Raw genomic sequence first — 18,530 nt, 5'->3', positions numbered from 1 at the left:
TTTAACATGTATAAAGTGTAAACACTCCCTGAACATATGCAAAAACAGATATTAATCTAAATACCCTTTAATATGAGTTTTATTAAGTTATTGCTTATTTTGTAATTTGTGAGCTTGTAATTTGTGATTCAAAATGATTAATTAAAATATTCTTTATAAATACATTTTAAAAATATTTATACTTTATTGCTTAAACATATCTAATTAACGGTTTTCTATTAGCACATGCTATACTGCAAAGATCATATTATCACTTAGGAAGAATTAGCAGAGTAATTTAATTAGAATTTCCCATATGCATACATCCATACAATGAGATAACTTCAGTTTGTCATATTGTTTGCATGTTATACTAAATTTTCTTATGGGATTGAACACTAGATAATTTCCTTTTCGGTTTCACGGTAACTTCAAACAAAGAAAAAATTGAATAAGCAGATTAGCAATAAACAGAGTTGTTATTTACTAATTTGCAGAGTTATTAATCGGTTATTTGTTTCTACTGATATCACATTGCAAAACAAATACGCTTTTTGTGTCTCCGTATCCCTAGTTAAGTTAGATTGTTTTATTATAATTTATTAAGTATTCAGATTTTATATAAATAATAAAAAATATTATAATTTTAATTTTCAAAAACTCATTTTGGCGCCCCCTAAGGCGTGCGTTGGTTATCAAGAGGCAAAGTTTTAAGTAGGGTTTACGAATTACGAGAAGAAATTGGATTGTTTCTTGAAAATCAGAGAACACAAAAAGAAAAAGAATATTTTGCCAAAATTAAAGACCAAGCATTTGTTCTATAAATGCAGTTGGATAATAACAATATTTTAGTTCAAATTTGTGTGGTTTTAATTATTTTAAGTTAGCTACGGTAAACTCAATTCCCATACTTGTTCACAGGGGTAGTGCATTGAAAAAGTTGGGAACCACTGCTCTAGAATGACTCTAGATAAAATAGTAATTGATGTTTGTAATACTTATATTCACAAATCATTTGTATTTAAACAGAACAATACCATCAGTATAACTATTTATTTTTTTTTTATTTTGAAATCTATGTACTAATAAAGTTGTGTTTATACTCTCATGGTGTAACATTTAAAAGAAACTAAAACAAGTTATATATAGAAGTTTATATTCGCTTCGATTCAAATCAGAATTGTTTTACATGTTAAAATATTTTTAAATTCAATTTTTCTTAGGAAGAAGTGTGGTCTGACTGCCGCCGTTTTTAGAGGGCCATTTTGTGACACCACTTGATAAGTTTTTACCAGACTTAGTTCCCGAAGCAGCAAAATCTGCCCATTTTCAAATTTTACTACCTTTAAAATGGAAAGAGAACAACAATTCAAGCCTATGTGTTTACATTTGGCTGGCACAGGAGATCATGTGAGTATGATAAGCAATATATAATATCACAAATATATTTTTATTTTGAAACTATTTATTTCGATTTATAGTATTTTGGAGAAGACGTAATATAATGGCCAAACCTCTTTTAAAAAGAGTCAGGTATCGGATCTATCATTTTAGAAAACCCATTCTATGGCTTAAGGAAACCTAAAGACCAAGTGTAAGTATAATTATGTCTTGAGGATTGTTAGCATTATACTTTTTTTATTCACAATAATTATAGAAATTCTAATATTTGATTTTTAAGATATAGATGTTTTTGTTGTCTGCAGGCGGTCTTGCCTTCACAATTTGACCGATATATTCGTAATGGGAGGATGTCTAGTTTTAGAGTCGCTAGTTCTATTTCATTGGTGTGAACGGAATGGTTTTGGCCCGTTAGGTGTTACTGGCCTTTCTATGGGTGGTCATGTGAGTACACTGTGAGTATGTGTTTTTTTTGCTTTATTTAAAGTGAGTACAGTAATAGCAGTAGTTATTAATGAGGCAAAGTAATAAAAAAAAAGTAGAAATAAAACACAATTTTTGTCAAAATTTGTTGAGATAAAAATAATTAACTTTGAAATTTATTTGTGCCAAGGATGAAGACTTCATCCATATGTAAGGTGAGATTTTGTTGAAAAGCAACATTTCATAGTATATTATATTATTAATGAATATTATTTTAGATGGCTCATTGGCTGCCACAAATTGGCCAAAAACAACCAATAGTCTTGTTCCTTGTTTGTCATGGTCGACAGCTTCTGCCGTTTTTTACCAGGGTAATAAAAAATACTATCAAATATATATATTAATATTATATTAATATTATTTTAGGGTGTTCTAAGTCAATCAATTAATTGGGAACTGTTAGAAACACAATATTTATCTGATGGGGTATATAAAGAAAAGCTTTCTAAAATGGTTACATAGTGATGATGCGTTTCTCTGCAGGAAAGCGTTTTTTGTGCAAAATTTTAGTCCAAAGCATGTCTGAGTTAAAACATGATATGCAACAGCATTTGGATGGTTCAGCCACCAAAGAAGTGGGATTTGAAATTAAGTGCTATAAAAATTGATAATGATGTTAACAAGCCGATGAATAAGGTATTATGTCATTTAAGTGATCAGCCTGTTAAAATTAATAATCCTATGTCTTTGGAGGTTGATAAAATAAAATTACCTCAGATGCAAAGTTTGAGTTGATTCTCAGGAAATTTGTGAATTAAATAAAATGAATTCTTCAGAAACGCCGTCAAGCTTTGATCAAAATGCTGAGGAAAATGAGAGGTATAGGATAGTATTGATTCATCAGAATTTAAAAAAATTGAAAGTGATTGTTGTTCGGAACCCAATGCTGTTAACATTATCAAAAATGGCAATGTTGGAGTTCTAGAACGAAATATTGAAAAAATTACTGACTCTTCTGTGAATGAAGGTATGAAAAATACATGAGCGCCATGCTTTGGAAAATTCGATGAAGAAAATTTGATGTAAAAAGCTTAATTGGAGGCAGCGAGAAGCAATGCAATTTATGAGGGGGTGTAATGGATGAATGCACTCATCTTAGTAATTTCTCAATTCCATATGATACTTCTCTAATTATTGGTACTTATTTATTTTAGAGACATTTTTTGTACATGCCCTTTGTATCTATTAATTTTAATTTTTATTTAAATTATTTTATATAGCTGTTTGCGCTAAGATGATGCATATGTTCCTAGAGATAATTGTGGCCAATCTAGAAGATATTTGGCCTGGAGCAGAGGTGCGATACGTTAATGCTGGTCATGTTAGTGCCTATGTACTGCATCAGGGTCTTTTCCGGTAAATGAGGATTTCAGTATATTCCTAAAAAAATTAATATTTATATATCGTTCCATTTTTGCAGCTCGTGCATTAAGGAAGCTTTTGAAAGATACAGAAAGAAATGGATGAACAATGCAGATTGCACATAACAACCAACTTATAAGAATATATTTATCAGCAAAGAAAGTATTTTGTTTTTAAAATTTATATAAATTGTTATAAAATAAAATTTTTAAATTTTTAAGAATTTCAGTTGAATCAATATTGATTTTGTCTTACATATGAATTATAAGAATCTCTAATTATAGGTCTATAAAAAACAAGTATAGTAGAAATCCTTTAGTTTGGCTTGCTCAGGATTGACCCCTGTGTTGGACTATCGGGCTGTAATTATAGAAAAAATTATATTATTAATCAAACTACAAAATCACATTTGATAAAATTAGAATATATCTCTCCTTCTGAATACCAAAACTTAAGTTTTAAAAAAACGTGGTAACTGATGGTTAAATCTACTGATATATGTGTAATGTGCCACTGAATTCAGTAGACTAACTTAAAAAAAAAAAACAGACGAATTCTTCGTAAAACGTAGGGCCACGTATCTCGACGGAATTTACCATGGTCACAAAGATTACCGAACAGTAGCGAGTCTTTCCGAATGAGTCTGACCACCCCGAGAACGTACCAATAGCTCTCTCGCGAGACGAATATAAAAATATTCAGTATTTTTATATCTTTTATAACAAAATATACAGTAATTATATATATTATTTCAGTAAAATACTAAGGCAAAAAGTCAACGATACGTGGTGTTCCCAAGCAGTCTCCCATCTAAGTACTACCCACGCCCGATGTTGCGTGACTTCGGTGATCGGACGAGAACCGGTATATTCAACATGGTATGATCGTTGACGACAAGTAAAACTATACAATCATATGTATACATAAGGTTATAAACGAAATTTCAGTAATAATTTAATATATATCTGCAATGTTACCATAGGGATAACTGACTTGTAACGCGAAGCAACCGAAAAGTTGCCATAGGGATAACTGACTTGAAACGCGCGGTATCCGAAAAGTTGCCACAGGAATAACTGACTCGAAATTTTGTTCTTAGCAAAGAAATATTGCAAAATCTTGATGAAATTATATGAACACACTTAACGATTTATATATCATTTTATTCGTAATTTTATTCTGCATCTTTCGTACGAACAATTTCATTTGCTATAAAAGCACATTTTTGAAAAAAAAAAAACAATTTTTTTGAAAAAATGCCGGACATCTAACATTCCAAACTATTTCGAAGTCGGACTAAAGGACTTCTACTGTAATTCCACATTAATAAAATATCATCAGTCCTACAAGAGTCTAATTAGAAAACGAACTAGTGGGGTGGGTGGCATCGTGCCTTAAGGCAAATTGCTGGAACTTCCCGTACCGTAACGAAACGTTCGAGGAATATTGAATGTTTTCAAATAGATTATTAAAATATGTATATTGTCTAATATTTATAATAATTATATAAACTGAATTGCATAGTTGAAATTATTTGTTTAAAGTATATTAGAACTATAGTCAGAATTAAAAAAAAATCTGAATTATTTTCGATATACAAAAAATTAAAAAAAAAAAAAAAAAAAAAAAAAAAAAAAAAAAAATGGTACAAAAATTTTTTTTTTCCAAAATTAATTATTTTGTTAAGACAAGCAGAAAGTTCTTTGAATCAATTGAATCGGACGCTTAGTTCTCTCAAAAACTGCCATTTTTTGTACATTTAGCTCTGTATCTCCGAAATGGCTGGGCCTGCCTTTGCGAAAAACTAATAACCTTTTCTCCCAATCATACTAATGGAATGTTTTTTAGATCATTCAAATCGGATGCTCCGTTCTCTCAAAAACTCGATTTCTATTTTCTGCACTCTTTGCTCCTTATCTCCGTAACTGCTGGACCTGTCTTTGCCAAAAACTAATCAGCTCTTCTCCTTATTAATAGGAATCGAATGTTTTTTAAACCATTCAAATCGGTTGATCCGTACGCCCGAAAACGTGGACGAAAATTTGTATCCATACATACATACACACACACACACACACACACACACACACACACACATCCATTTTTTCTGAGGTATGCCAAAACGTTCAGAAACCTTCAAAACGTCGAGAAATGTAAAAATTTTCAATTCCGATTTTCGGCCCATTACAATAACTTACCCTACGGGAAGTTAATAATTAGTTATTTGTGGTACATAGTTAATTAACTTCCCGTAGGGTAAGTTTAGTAGGCCGAAAATCGAAAATGAAAATTTTTGCATATCTTCACGTTTTAGAGGTTTCTGAACATTTTGGCATACCTCAGAAAAAATCGATGTATTTGTGTTTTGTATGTCCGCACTTTTTCGTCTACGTTTTCGGGCCCACGGATCAACTGATTTGAATGATTTAAAAAACATTCGATTCCTATTGATAGGGAGATATGCTGATTTGTTTTTGGCATAGTTAATTAACTTCTCGTAGGGTAAGTTATAATAGTAGACCGAAAATCGAAAATAAAAATGTTTGCATATCTTCACGTTTTAAAGGTTTCTGAGCATTTTGGCATACCTCAGAAAAATTGATGTGTTTGTGTTTTGTATGTCCGCACTTTTTCGTCTACGTTTTCGGGCGCACGGATCAACCGATTTGAATGATTAAAAAAACATTCGATTCCTATTGATAGGAAGATATCTGTTGATCAGTTTTTGGTAAAGGAAAGTCCAGCGGTTAAGGAGATATCGAGCTAAATGTGCAAAAGATAGCTGTTTTTGAGAGAACTAAGAATCCAATTGGAATGATTCAAAAAACTTTTTGCTTGTTTTGACAAAATATTTCCTTTTGAAAATAAAATATTTGAAGTACCTACCAGCAATTTGCCATAAGGCACGATGCAATACATCACTAGTTTCTAGTTTGAAACCCCTGGAAATTTTGCTGTTGTATCGTTAGATGGCCTTAATGCTTTCAAAGTTTTCTGTATGTTTCCGATGGCATCCATTTTGTTTCCATTCAAAACAACAACAAAGCTGAGCTCGACAGTTTGACGGCTGGTTATCATTCTTCATTGAAGTTTTAGTGATCGCAAAGAGTGTTTCTCGTAAAGTGATTTAAAAATCTGTGTTGGTGAAAGCGTTAAATTTTAATAAACTTGGATTTTGTGAAGATACAACAATGACTACTACCCCTAAATCAATTGGCGAGGAAGGTTTAGGAGGTTAGTGTTTCTTTCATATTCCTTTGTTTACAGATTCGAATGAATCATATACTGCAAATTGGGGTGCCCATTTGTCCTTATCCTAAATCTAAAAATATGAATTACATGTCTACTGATTTCTTCAAATATGTTGTGGAGATGAGGCCTATATTTAATTTACTGCGTATCTGTTGTCTATATATTGTAATTGCGCAATTTGTTGACATTATTATTTTGGCGAGGGAATCTTAAAGCAAAGCAGTTTTTAGAATTACTTTCCAGATTGCAATTATTTATTTTATTATTTTTAATTATTTCGACGCTGTTGGCTCTGTATGTGACTATAAAATTAATATTTGAAAAATGTAAAATTAATATACATAACAATTTTGTAATCATGCACCCACATACTATATAAATATAATTTTTCTATTCATTTTCAATCAATGTTTTAATTTTCTTTACTAAACATATTTCATTATTCAAGCATCTTATTCAGATATGGGAAAATCCTTATGTACTCATATGTATGCAAATATGCATTTTGTATGCATAAGCATTCTCTGAATATTTTGTTTATGACAAATTTATAATAAAACATATAAATATTACTGAAACAATGTTTTAAACATTGTTAACTCTGTTTTATATTTGTTGCATTTCCGTTTGTAGTAAACCCCATCATTGTGTAGCACATTAAAAAAAATATTAGTCCTGGCAAAAATGTTGATGTTTGAAATTATACGTTGTTTTTCCAAATTCAACTGTTATTATTCATATTTTATAGACAAAAAATAAGAGCTTATAAATTAGGCAACGACGTTTAAGTATGTTTACATGAAAAGTAAATGAACAATACTTCATGAACCGGAGTTAGAATGAAGGATCTTATCTCATATTTCTATGAATCATATAAACTGAATGGCAAAGTTAAAATTATTTATTTCCAGTATATAAATGATCTTTAGAATTATAATTTTCAGTCTTACAAAAATTTTTTTTGGAAATTTAAAAAAAATTGAAATAAAACAAGTGTTTCTGCTTTCCCCAAAAACAATCGTTTCGTCAATACAAGCAAAAGGTTTTTTGAATCATTCAAATCGGATACTTATTTATCCCAAAAACTACCATTTTTTGCACATTTTGCTCTATATCTCCGAAACGGCGGGACTTGTCTTTGTCAAAAATAAATCATCAATTTTCCTTATCATTTTGAATTGAACGTTTTTTAAATAATTCAATTCGAATGCTTGAATGCTCTCAAAAACTTGATTTCTATTTTCTGCATTCTTCCGTATCTTCGAAATGGACCTGTCTTTGCCAAAAACAAATCAGAACGTTTCCCCATCAGTAGGTCTCGAATGTTATTTGAATCATTCAAATCGGTTGGTCTACGCGCCCGACATCGTGGACGAAAAACTGTATCCATACATACACACACAATATTCCAATTTTAATGGGTTAATTATATTGGTTTAATAACGTAAGCAAAAACAAGTGTTGCGTACGCTTACCATTAAAATATAATTACTTTATTATGAATTATTTAAAAGTAATAGACAACAATGTTATTTTTAATTTGCATAATTATATTAAAAGTAGAATGTTTTTGTTTTTTATCTGGCACTGTTATTGTATGAAATACCCTGAAATCACTCGGTCGGTTCGGTATCAAAACAGCTTGATACCAAATTTTCACTTGAAATCATAGATTTCAAATATGATTTCAAGTGAAAATGGCCTTTCGTGGGCAAAGCTGTAGTGGCAACACGCCACTTGGAAGTAAAGAGGTACTAAGATGGTATCGCTTTGAAATACAAAAAGGAAGTCGAATTTGTATCTCTATACAACAGAAAAATGTAAAGGCTCTGACATCGTGCAACCATGATTGAGTGCATTTTCAACTCAACCCACGGACCTGCCCTTGGAAGAAATATTCGTAAAGAAAAATGTAATAAACAGTAAAAATATGTAAAGAAAAAGTAAAATATATGTAGTATGTAAGATAAAAAGAAAAAATAATTAGTAATAAAGTTTAAAAAAAAAATCTTGTTTAACTAATATAATTCATTCAATAGCACTCGTTATTCAAATCAATAGACACTCGCACAATTTTGATTATCACTTCTTTTTACATTCGTAATGCGAAATATCGCCCGATGAATGGTGCATTTTTTATTTGATTTGGATGCAATTTGCTCGTTATTAGAATTATTCGTTAAGCGAGTTTTCAATTACAACTGTGACTTCTTATTTGTTCAATGGTTATTAGCTCGAAGCTAATCCAAAAACTAACCAGTAAGAAGTACATCTTATTATCTTACTACTATCTACTATTATATGAAGCTAGACTTGTTGAGTATGCTTAAGAAAATATATTCGAGTTAAAAATATATAAATGCATAGTAAATGTGTACAGCAGTGATTTTTTACACCCAAAGTGATAATTAAACATTTATTCTTTGCTTACTTTTTTAACTTCCCCTAGGGCAGTTATAGTAATGGGCCGAAAATTTTTGCATATCTTCACGTTTTGAAGGATTCTGAACATTTTGGCATATCTCAGAAAAAACCGATGTGTGTGTGTGTGTGTTTTGTATGTCCGCATTTTTTCGTCCACGTTTTCGGGCGCACGGATCAACCGATTTGAATGGTTCAAAAAACATTCGATCCCTATTGATAGGGAGATGTGCTGATAAGTTTTTGGCAAAGGCAGGTCCAGCCCTTACGCAGATACGGAGCAAAGAGTGCAGAAAATCCAAATCGAGTTTTTGAGAGCACGGAGTACCTGATTTGAATGATCTAAAAACATTCAATTTGTAATGATGGGAGAAGAGGTGATTAGTTTTTGGCAAAGGCAGGTCCACCCATCTCGAAGATACAAAGCTAAATGTGCAAAAAAATGGCAGTTTTTGAGAGATCTAAGCATCCGATTTGAATTTTCTATATAACTTTCTGCTTGTTTTAACAAAATAATTGCTTTTGGGGAAAAAAAATATTTCAATTTTTTTTTTCAAAAACGATTTTCTTTTGTAATCAAAAATAATTCAGAATTTATTTTTAATTCTGACTAAAGTTCTAAAACTTTAAACAAATAATGTCAACTTTGCAATTCAGTTTATATAATTCTTATAAATACTAGACAATGTTACAATATTTAAAATAATCTATTTGAAAACATTTAAAATTCCTCGAGTTTGCTTCCCCTTTCAGCAAATTGTCTTAAGGCACGATGCCATACACCCCATTAGTTTTGTCATTATTTTAAACAAATAAATATATAAAAGTAACATGTACTTTTCCTCTGAACATTTAATAATAAACTTTTAGTACAGTTAGAAATTCATAAAAAAAATCGATATGGGGTAACTAGGGGGTCCAATTCAAAGCGCAAAGGGTTCCACGACACACAAAAATTTGGAAGTCTGTCTTGTAAAGCAATAAAAGGCCTTAATTAGTGCCTAATGAAAATGACCCTAACAATGCAAAGTATTTCATTTGAATTGCTGTTTATTAAATTGCAGACCATTGACTTGCATCCTTGATGCTATTAATAGCGAATGTGTGCATTATAATCTATAAATGCTGGTGATATTTAGTTCACAATAGCCTTAGTTCATAACTAGATCAGAATTTAACGCGCGTCTGAGCTTGGCATAAAGGCAAATTTGCACAACGGAGACGGCGAATCAAAACCACTTCAGAAAACAAAAACTTATCGACGTATTCCCACGAATATTGTTTGATATTAAATATAGTGATATCGACTTTGTTTGCAATTAGAATTGTTATAGAATTTTTGATGCTATTGTTTAAAATTTTTTATTCGATTATTTATATAAAATTATATGATATGAATGTATTATTGATATGTATTTAATTAAGGTTTCTAAAAAATACCATTTCATTTTTTTTTTATTTTCTTATAAATTACAATCTGTCTAAATAGAAAGACATTGAGTAATTAGTTTAGCAAATAATATGGAATTTTAAAAGGAAAACCCAGTGGTTCACCTCTTATTAATGTTATTATTATTATTATTATTATTATATCTGAATATTGCTTTTATCTTTATTTTACAGTTTTTCGATTGAGTTTGATGAGTCATGAGTAAAGTAAGACGAGAATAAACTTATTGCAAAATATTTTGATAAGTCAGTGACGTTTTTGATATCATTTTACTGCACAACAAAACAAAACTTGATTATTATTTATTTAGATATGATTCAGTTTTTCAAACTTGTATGACATCAATAAGTTACGTTTATACATCTTTTTATATTTGTATTTTTTTTACTTACATTAATTTTATTTTATATCAAAATCTATTCTACATCATTTTATATATATTTTTTAAGATTTTTGAAAAACAATCAGAAATTAAGTCATATAAGCTGTTAGGCTGATTTGACTTAATACTAGTCGGTTCTACATAAGGCAACCCAAACAGTTGTTTCATCCTTGAGTGGAGAATTAATATTAAAATTTCTGTGATAGGGCCAATATTTATTGATGCAGGACCACCGGTTCAGGGCTATTTTTACTTGGAAACATATTGCTATCTATATTACTTACCTCAGATTTAGGTTCTAGCCATTATCTACCTGCGAACTCTTTCTACGTCATATTGTGCTTCACGTACTTCTTCATTTTTACTTACATTTCATATTCTATTTCAGTTCAATGTTTTACAACATATTAATTTCTTCTTTGCACATATTTTAACTTCCCGTAGGGTATGTTATTGTAAACGTCCAAAAGTCGAAATTGAACATTTTTACATTTCTTCACATTTGGGAGGTTTCTGAACATTTTGGCATACCTCAGAAAAAATGGATGTGTGTGTATACAATTTTTCGTCCACGTTTTCGGGCGCACGGATTAACCGATTTAAATGGTTTAAAAAACATTCGATTCCCATTGATAGGAAAATGTGCTGATTAGTTTTTGGCAAAGGCAGGTCTAGCCGTCAGGAGTATTTGAGAGAACGGAACATCCGATTTAAATGATTCCAAAAACATTCAATTCATATTGACGGGTAGAAATCTTGATTAGTTTTTAGCAAAGGCAAAGTTTTGGAGATACCGAGCTAAATGTGCAAAAATGGCAGTTTTAGAGAGAACTAGCATCAGATTTGAATGATTCAAAAAACTTTCTGCTTGTTTTGACAAAATAATTGCTTTTGAAAAAAAAAATCAAATTTTTCAAATTTTTTTTTTCATTTTTTTTTGTATATCGGAAATAATTCAGATTTTAATTTTATATAGTATCACTTATATAGTCTAAATAAATAATTTTAGCTTTGTAATTTAGTTTATAAATTTTTTATAAATATTAGACAATGTTACAATATTTATAACAATCTATTTGAAAACATTTAATATTTCTCGAAGATTTCGTTACGGTACGGGAAGTTCCAGCAATTTGCCTTAAGGCACGATGCCATACACCACTAGTTCATTGCATATTTTGAGATAAATACTATTGCATGATATGAGGTTAAATACAACCCGGTCTTGAATCCTGAACCCTGTGGTTGCAAGACCAAACATGCCTCCACTGCGCCACGTCAACTCTTCTTATATTTTCTATAATTTAGTCGACTGTCTAATTGATTATCTAGTTGATTATCTAAAATAAGTGCAATTTTGTTTAATTTTTTAATACTTATTGTACATTACATTTTATTATGGATGAAATTTCCTTTCGACTCTCATAGAATATATGTCTATTTGGCTTTAGCCACAATTGCTAATCTTAAAGTGAATTTTTCACTAGTAAAATTGTTCAAACAAGAATAGATTGGCAATCATTTGGTTCTCCAGGTTCATACTATAAAGTGGATTTTTCTACTCCCAAGTTCCTAGAGTTTTTAGCGAACCTCATGTTCATCAACTGAACCACTTTTCTCCATCAGTCGCTTCAAATTCAATTTTGTGAAATTTTTACTACATCGGCTAAGTACCACTTACAGGACGGTAGGACTTGACACGTTTTTTTCCCACTTTTTCATCTACAGTAGAACTCCAATTATCCGAATTAATGGGGACCGGGACCGATTCGGATAATCAAATATTCGGAGTTTTTTTTAAAAACTTGCCATTGGAGAGAAAAAAAGTTACGTTTTGATATTGCACTATTTTTTTATTGAATTAAATGAAAGAAACATGACATTTTCACATGTTTTAAATATAAATAAAATGTACTTATGTACAAGTTTAGAAATAAAAATCATTGTTTTGTAAACATCTCCGTCAAATCAAAACAAACAATGTGCCTACACTGGTTTTGCTGGTGGAAGAATAATAGCGCACTTCGACTTTTTTTGGACAATTTTTTTTCTGAAAGTGATTCGGATAATTGGCGATTCGGATAGTCGGAGTTCGGATAATTGGAGTTCGGATAATTGGAGTTCGGATAATTGGAGTTCGGATAATTGGAGTTCGGATAATTGGAGTTCGGATAATTGGAGTTCGGATAATTGGAGTTCGGATAATTGGAGTTCGGATAATTGGAGTTCGGATGATTGGAGTTCGGATAATTGGAGTTCTACTGTACTTGTCTTCCAGTGTAAAGCTTATTTGCTTCGAAATTCTCGGAATGAAATTTCAGTCCGGATGATATAATAATTCTTATATAATTTTTATTTTATTTATATTGCGAAATTAGTATACATGTTATTTCAAATCCAGTTTATCTCAGGAATCTTTGGGTATAAACAAGCATGCGCAATATGGCAAAGTCATTTTACGCATAATATGTTTAATATTTCGCGTTCATATAGCGCTATAAAGTGCTATTTATGCTATTTAGTATTTACAACATTGTAAATACTCCCACAGAACTTCTAAGTTTCAACTGACGATGATGTAGAAAATGTGGGAACTTTTTTATATTTTTTTACATGAAATGTTAGAGTATGTAAAAATAATTCGCGTATATGTTAATTTATGGTAATTTTATAGATATTGAAAATGCTTTAAAAATTATTAGCCAATAAACTATATTTTTAGTTATATCTGTTATTCTGTGAGATGTTTTATTTTTGCTATACATTGTTTTCTTGTAATTATTATGTTAATTTTTTGTAACGTCATTGTTTTTAAAATGTTATAGAGTTTCGCATTGAAAGATATTATGTTGACGGAAATAAATAGTTGAAATCGTCTTTTCTTAGACATGCTTTCTTCAGGATGAATTTGATTCTCAATCTAAAACAATCTCAACTCTCAACTTTGCTCTTTTTTGTTTGAGCAGCTTTGAATGATTTATACCTTTTATACCAAGAAGAATAACGAAAGTTTTATTTCCATCATTTTGCAGCAACTTGTTTGTTTTGAAGATTTGCAACTTTTCGATTATATTTGAAGATTTTGATAATTGGTTGATGAGCTTATTCTTATTCTTATCAATACTCGATATTCGTTTCGGAAAATAGCATAAAAAATATTTGAATATTTACTATTATTCAAAAAAACTGATTTATTGATATGCATTAAGTACTCATTTTTTGCCTCTTTAAGAAGTCATCAGTAACTTTTTTTCATAGTACCGGAACAGCTGGGCCTCTGCCCTAAAAACCAATGGGCTTGGCGCATTATATATGAATCGAATATTTTTTTGAGCATTCAAATTGATTTAGCAGTTCTCTCCAAAACAATATACATTGTTTTCGGTAAACAATTAGTATGTTATTTGAACCGATACTGTCTGCGACCTCAATGTCAAAATAAATATTGAGTTCATATTTTGCATAAGAACTTATTCATGAATCGTCTAGTCTCTGTATAAATGTATATAAATGCTGTTTCACCTGCAGAGTTCTATCCCAAACTGCGCGTGAATTAAAATACTATTATTCGAATGATACATGTTTTTTTAAAGCTGAAATCGGATGTATTCTCGTGTTGAGATTTTGTGATGTTTTTGCTGTTGCTGTTACTTATTATTAGAAGGCAACCCAATGGTTATTCTTTTTTTGCGACGAATTTTTTTACATGTAATTGTGGTGCGGTGTATTTTCTACAATGCTCTGAAAGGCTATTTTCACTTGCCATAATATATTTGGATCTATAGTTTCAAGTGAAAACGGATATCTCTAATAAAATATGAAGTTAATCATTAACTTAGCTGTTAATGCACTTACTAAAGTTTATATATTATTACTTAAGTCTATATAATAACAATAATAATAAATGGTAGTCTGCCCGAAGGCAGGTCCATGGTGTGAGAGCCACGACAAATAAATGATTTCCTTGTCCTATTCAAACTTCTGCTTCCATGCTTCTTGATCCTGTGCTTCGGATTTCAGTTCCCTGTATTTTCTCTTCTCGCGTCAATCGTCTACATTTTTCTTCTTACCATTTTTTTTATTCCTTCTATTTTACCCACGACGACGTCGTGCTGGAGTCACTCTTTTTGAAGAAGAGGTTCGTCTAAGGAAGCGTCTTTTAATCAAGTGAGTTAGGGGGAGGGGGGACTTGACAAAATATCATGAAATATCACGTGGGGGAGGGAGGGGTATAGTAAGATATCACGTGTATTTATTTTTTAATTGATTTTTTTTAAAAATCAAACATTTTCAAAAACTTTTATCACGTAACTAAAAATACACGTGATGTTTGGTGCGGGAGGAGGGGTAATTTTGAATATCACCATGTATCACCAAGGGCGAGGAGGGGTTCAAATATTCTGGCTCACGTGATTAATGAATGGCCCCTAAATAAGTCTATATATAGAAATGTATATGTCTAAGTTTTGTAAATAAATGAAGTCAATAAAAATTAAAAAAAAAAAGATATCTCTACTACTGCGTAATACTAGATTGTACTTAGCACCAGACAAAGGCATACATTAATTTATTTTATTTTATTAACCACAAAAACGTAGAACAATATTTAAGACTAAATTGTATGTAGGGCAAGCTCATATGCGATGTAATTTGAGTGCGTTTGAACCTATTGTTATTTTATCACTTGCTCAGAACACGATACTATTGATATCTATCCTTACCTGTTGCCAAATACAACAAAGTGATTGTGCATCAGTGACGCATGATGTTAAATTATAGACTGTAGCCCTAAAAAGCATGAAAATTATTTTCAGACAATTACAAATAGATCGTTGGCAGGAAATGAAACAGTTTCATCCATACAGGCACGAATTTGATATCAAATAGATGTGATCGTCAAGTAGTTTAAATTAGTACAAAAACAAAATTTAAATTAGCAATCTCGCAATATTAGACCCAGTTGGTGTATTAAATTTCATGTTGACTGTATGTTAATTGATGTTGTTATTATGGTTCTTTCTACTGCGATTTCGAATTGAACATTCTTGCAATTAATGACTATTAAGGAATTTTATCTTTTAAACTAATACAAATATTATGTTTTCATTGGCCTCGCTACTTAGAGCATTTAACCACCTACAACATTTCATTTTTCAACATTTTTCAACATTTTTATATAATATATTCTATGCTGTCTTTATATATGTTCTACACTATCTTTCTTTTTCATTTATATATTAATATTTCATTTATAAATCTCAACAATTTTGTATTATAATAAAAATAACTAGTGGGCTCTATGGCATCGTGCCTTAAGGCAAATTGCTGGAACTTCTCGTACCGTAACGAAATGTTCGAGGAATACTGAATGTTTTCAAATGGATTATTATAAATATTGTAACATTGTCTAATATTTATAAGAATTATATAAACTGAATTGCAAAGTTGAAATTATTTGTTTAAAGTATATTTCAGATAGATTATTATAAATATTGTAACATTGTCTAATATTTATAAGAATTATATAAACTGAATTGCAAAGTTGAAATTGTTTGTTTAAAGTATATTAGAACTTTAGTCAGAATTAAAAATAAAATCTGAATTATTTTCGCCAAAAAAATTTTTCTGAAAAAAAAATTAAAAAAAAAATTGCGACAATTTTTTTTTCAAAATTAATTATTTTGTTAAAACAAGCAAAAAGTTCTTTGAATCATTTAAATCGGACGCTTAGTTCCCTCAAAAACTGCAATTTTTTGCTCATTTAGCTGTGTATCTTGGTCTGCCTTTGCCAAAAACTAATAACCACTTCTCCCAATCATTACTAATTGAATGTTTTTTAGATCATTCAAATCGGATGCTCCATTCTCTCAAAAAGTCGATTTATATTTTGTGCATTCTTTGCTTTTTATTTCCGTAACTGCTGGACCTGCCTTTACCAAAAACTAATCAGCACATCTCCCTATCAATAAGAATCGAATGTTATTTGAACCATTGAAAACCGTTGATCCGTGCGCCCGAAAACGTGACCGAAAATTTGTATCTATACATATATACACACACACATCCATTTTTCTTGAGGTATGCCAAAATGTTCAGAAACCTTCAAAACGTCGAGAAATGCAAAAATTTTCAATTTTAATTTTTGGACGATTACAATAACTTACCCTACGAGGAGTTAAAAAATTATATATTTTATATCTTTTTATAAAAATTCTATACTATTTTGTCATGTATATCCTATTGTATCCAATTTTCTTCTTTTTAGCTCTTCACAACTGATATCTTCTTTCTTCCTTTTTTTCGATGCTTTTTGCTTCTCTTCTCTACAATTCAAATTCTATTAAGTTTTAAAGTAACTATTTTCAAATTCTACTTTTTACTTCTATTTTTATGCAATTTTAAATTAAGAATTCAATTTTAACTCAACATTCCAAATTTTATGTCACTGCCAAAAATCCGAGGATCGCTGGCGTGTGAGTCGGGAACGCTACTGACTAAGCTATTCCCGCCGCATCATATAGTTCAAAAAAATAATTTGGTCTCTGAGAGAGATGTCTGTTGTTTTGTAAAATAGATTAGCAATTTTAATTGAACTGTTTTTATTTTTTTGTTCTTATTTGTAGAGTCTTTAAACTTTTACCATTGTGCTATTTTACTATTGATATATAATATGTTAAAATCGCATTTTGTTTTTCACTATGTTTATCCAAAAAATACCATTCAATGAATTCAATTAGCAATCTTTGATGTAAAAAAATACTTTTAACGTATTTGTGTTATGAGATGAAGTACAAACAATATCCACGTGCGGTTTACAACGAAAAGTTTGTGAATCAACTAATCTGGCGTGATCGCGTTGCGGGCCGTCGAATGACGTGTATTTGTTTTGTTCCGTAGTAAACACAACGTTCAGTCCGACAACAGGTCTGCACTTTATCTAGAATAATACGATAGCTCGTGTATCTTTTTTGAAACCATTACCATCTGTTTTTTTTTGTTTTCACACATGGTGTTATTATATTGATTATCACTTTGTTATACTCTATCGTGTCCTATTTCTTATTTTTAACATCATTCTGATTTAGTGAGATCTTTTTAGTCTAGAATTTATAAATAGTTGCAGAAAACGAAAAACTGTGGAATAAGATTAACTCTTGCGTTATGGGCGTAACCTACAAAATGGACAAACGTCAAATAACAATTTTATCATAAGTTCAACTTTCTGAGGGCTCTTTGATAACACATACGTGAAGTTAGGTTTTATGTACAACGCGTGATCACACAGCAAATACATAGCTTTTTAACTTTTCGTAAGGTGAGTTATAGTAATCGGAAATAAATTTAAAATGTATTTTTTTATATATCTTTACGTTTCAGAACCTTCTGAACATTTGGGGGGGCGTCCATTAATTACGTGAGGAAGTTTTTAAAGATTTTCAGACCCCCCTCTCCCTTGGTGATACATGGTTATATTCAAAATTACCCCCCCCCCCTTCCCTACTAAACATCACATGTATTTTTAGTTACGTGATAAAACTGTAAAACTTTTGAATTTTTTTTGCAAATGTTTAATTTAAAAAAAAAAATCAGTTAAAAAATAAATGCACGTGATATCTTACTCCTCCCTCCCCCACGTGATATTTCGTGATTTTTTGTCAAACCCCCTCTTCCCCTAAAAACCTCACGTGATTAATGGACGCCCCCTTGGCATGCCTTACACAAAAAAATTATGCATGGATGTGTATATAGTATTAAATGTATATACAATTTCTCGTCCACAATTTGTATACAATTTTTCGA

At 30.5% G+C, this 18,530-nt stretch overlaps 1 protein-coding gene, 1 non-coding gene and 1 pseudogene across 2 annotated transcripts in view; 2 read left to right on the top strand and 1 right to left on the bottom strand.

Annotated features, from left to right (window-relative positions):
- Window positions 1–939: 939 nt before the first annotated feature.
- On the top strand, window positions 940–3,384 carry LOC113374999 (annotated as a pseudogene).
- Window positions 3,385–3,998: 614 nt separating this feature from the next.
- LOC113378988 lies at window positions 3,999–4,117 on the bottom strand. Its single transcript, XR_003367300.1, has one exon. It is a non-coding gene; the product is annotated as a 5S ribosomal RNA (ribosomal RNA).
- Window positions 4,118–6,272: 2,155 nt separating this feature from the next.
- The window catches only part of LOC113376746 (BCL2/adenovirus E1B 19 kDa protein-interacting protein 3), a 53,740-nt gene continuing 41,482 nt past the window's right edge, over window positions 6,273–18,530 (top strand). The window contains exon 1 of the mRNA XM_026616786.1: window positions 6,273–6,459. Coding sequence (XP_026472571.1) covers window positions 6,417–6,459 — 43 coding nt within the window. The 5' untranslated portion in view covers window positions 6,273–6,416. The remainder of the gene's footprint in view (window positions 6,460–18,530) is intronic.

This window comes from Ctenocephalides felis, unplaced genomic scaffold (assembly GCF_003426905.1).
Source record: "Ctenocephalides felis isolate EL2017-DRISC unplaced genomic scaffold, ASM342690v1 CF-g0.4_SCAFFOLD_01886, whole genome shotgun sequence".
Taxonomy (NCBI): domain Eukaryota; kingdom Metazoa; phylum Arthropoda; class Insecta; order Siphonaptera; family Pulicidae; genus Ctenocephalides; species Ctenocephalides felis.
This window is presented reverse-complemented; position numbering and strand designations above follow the sequence as displayed.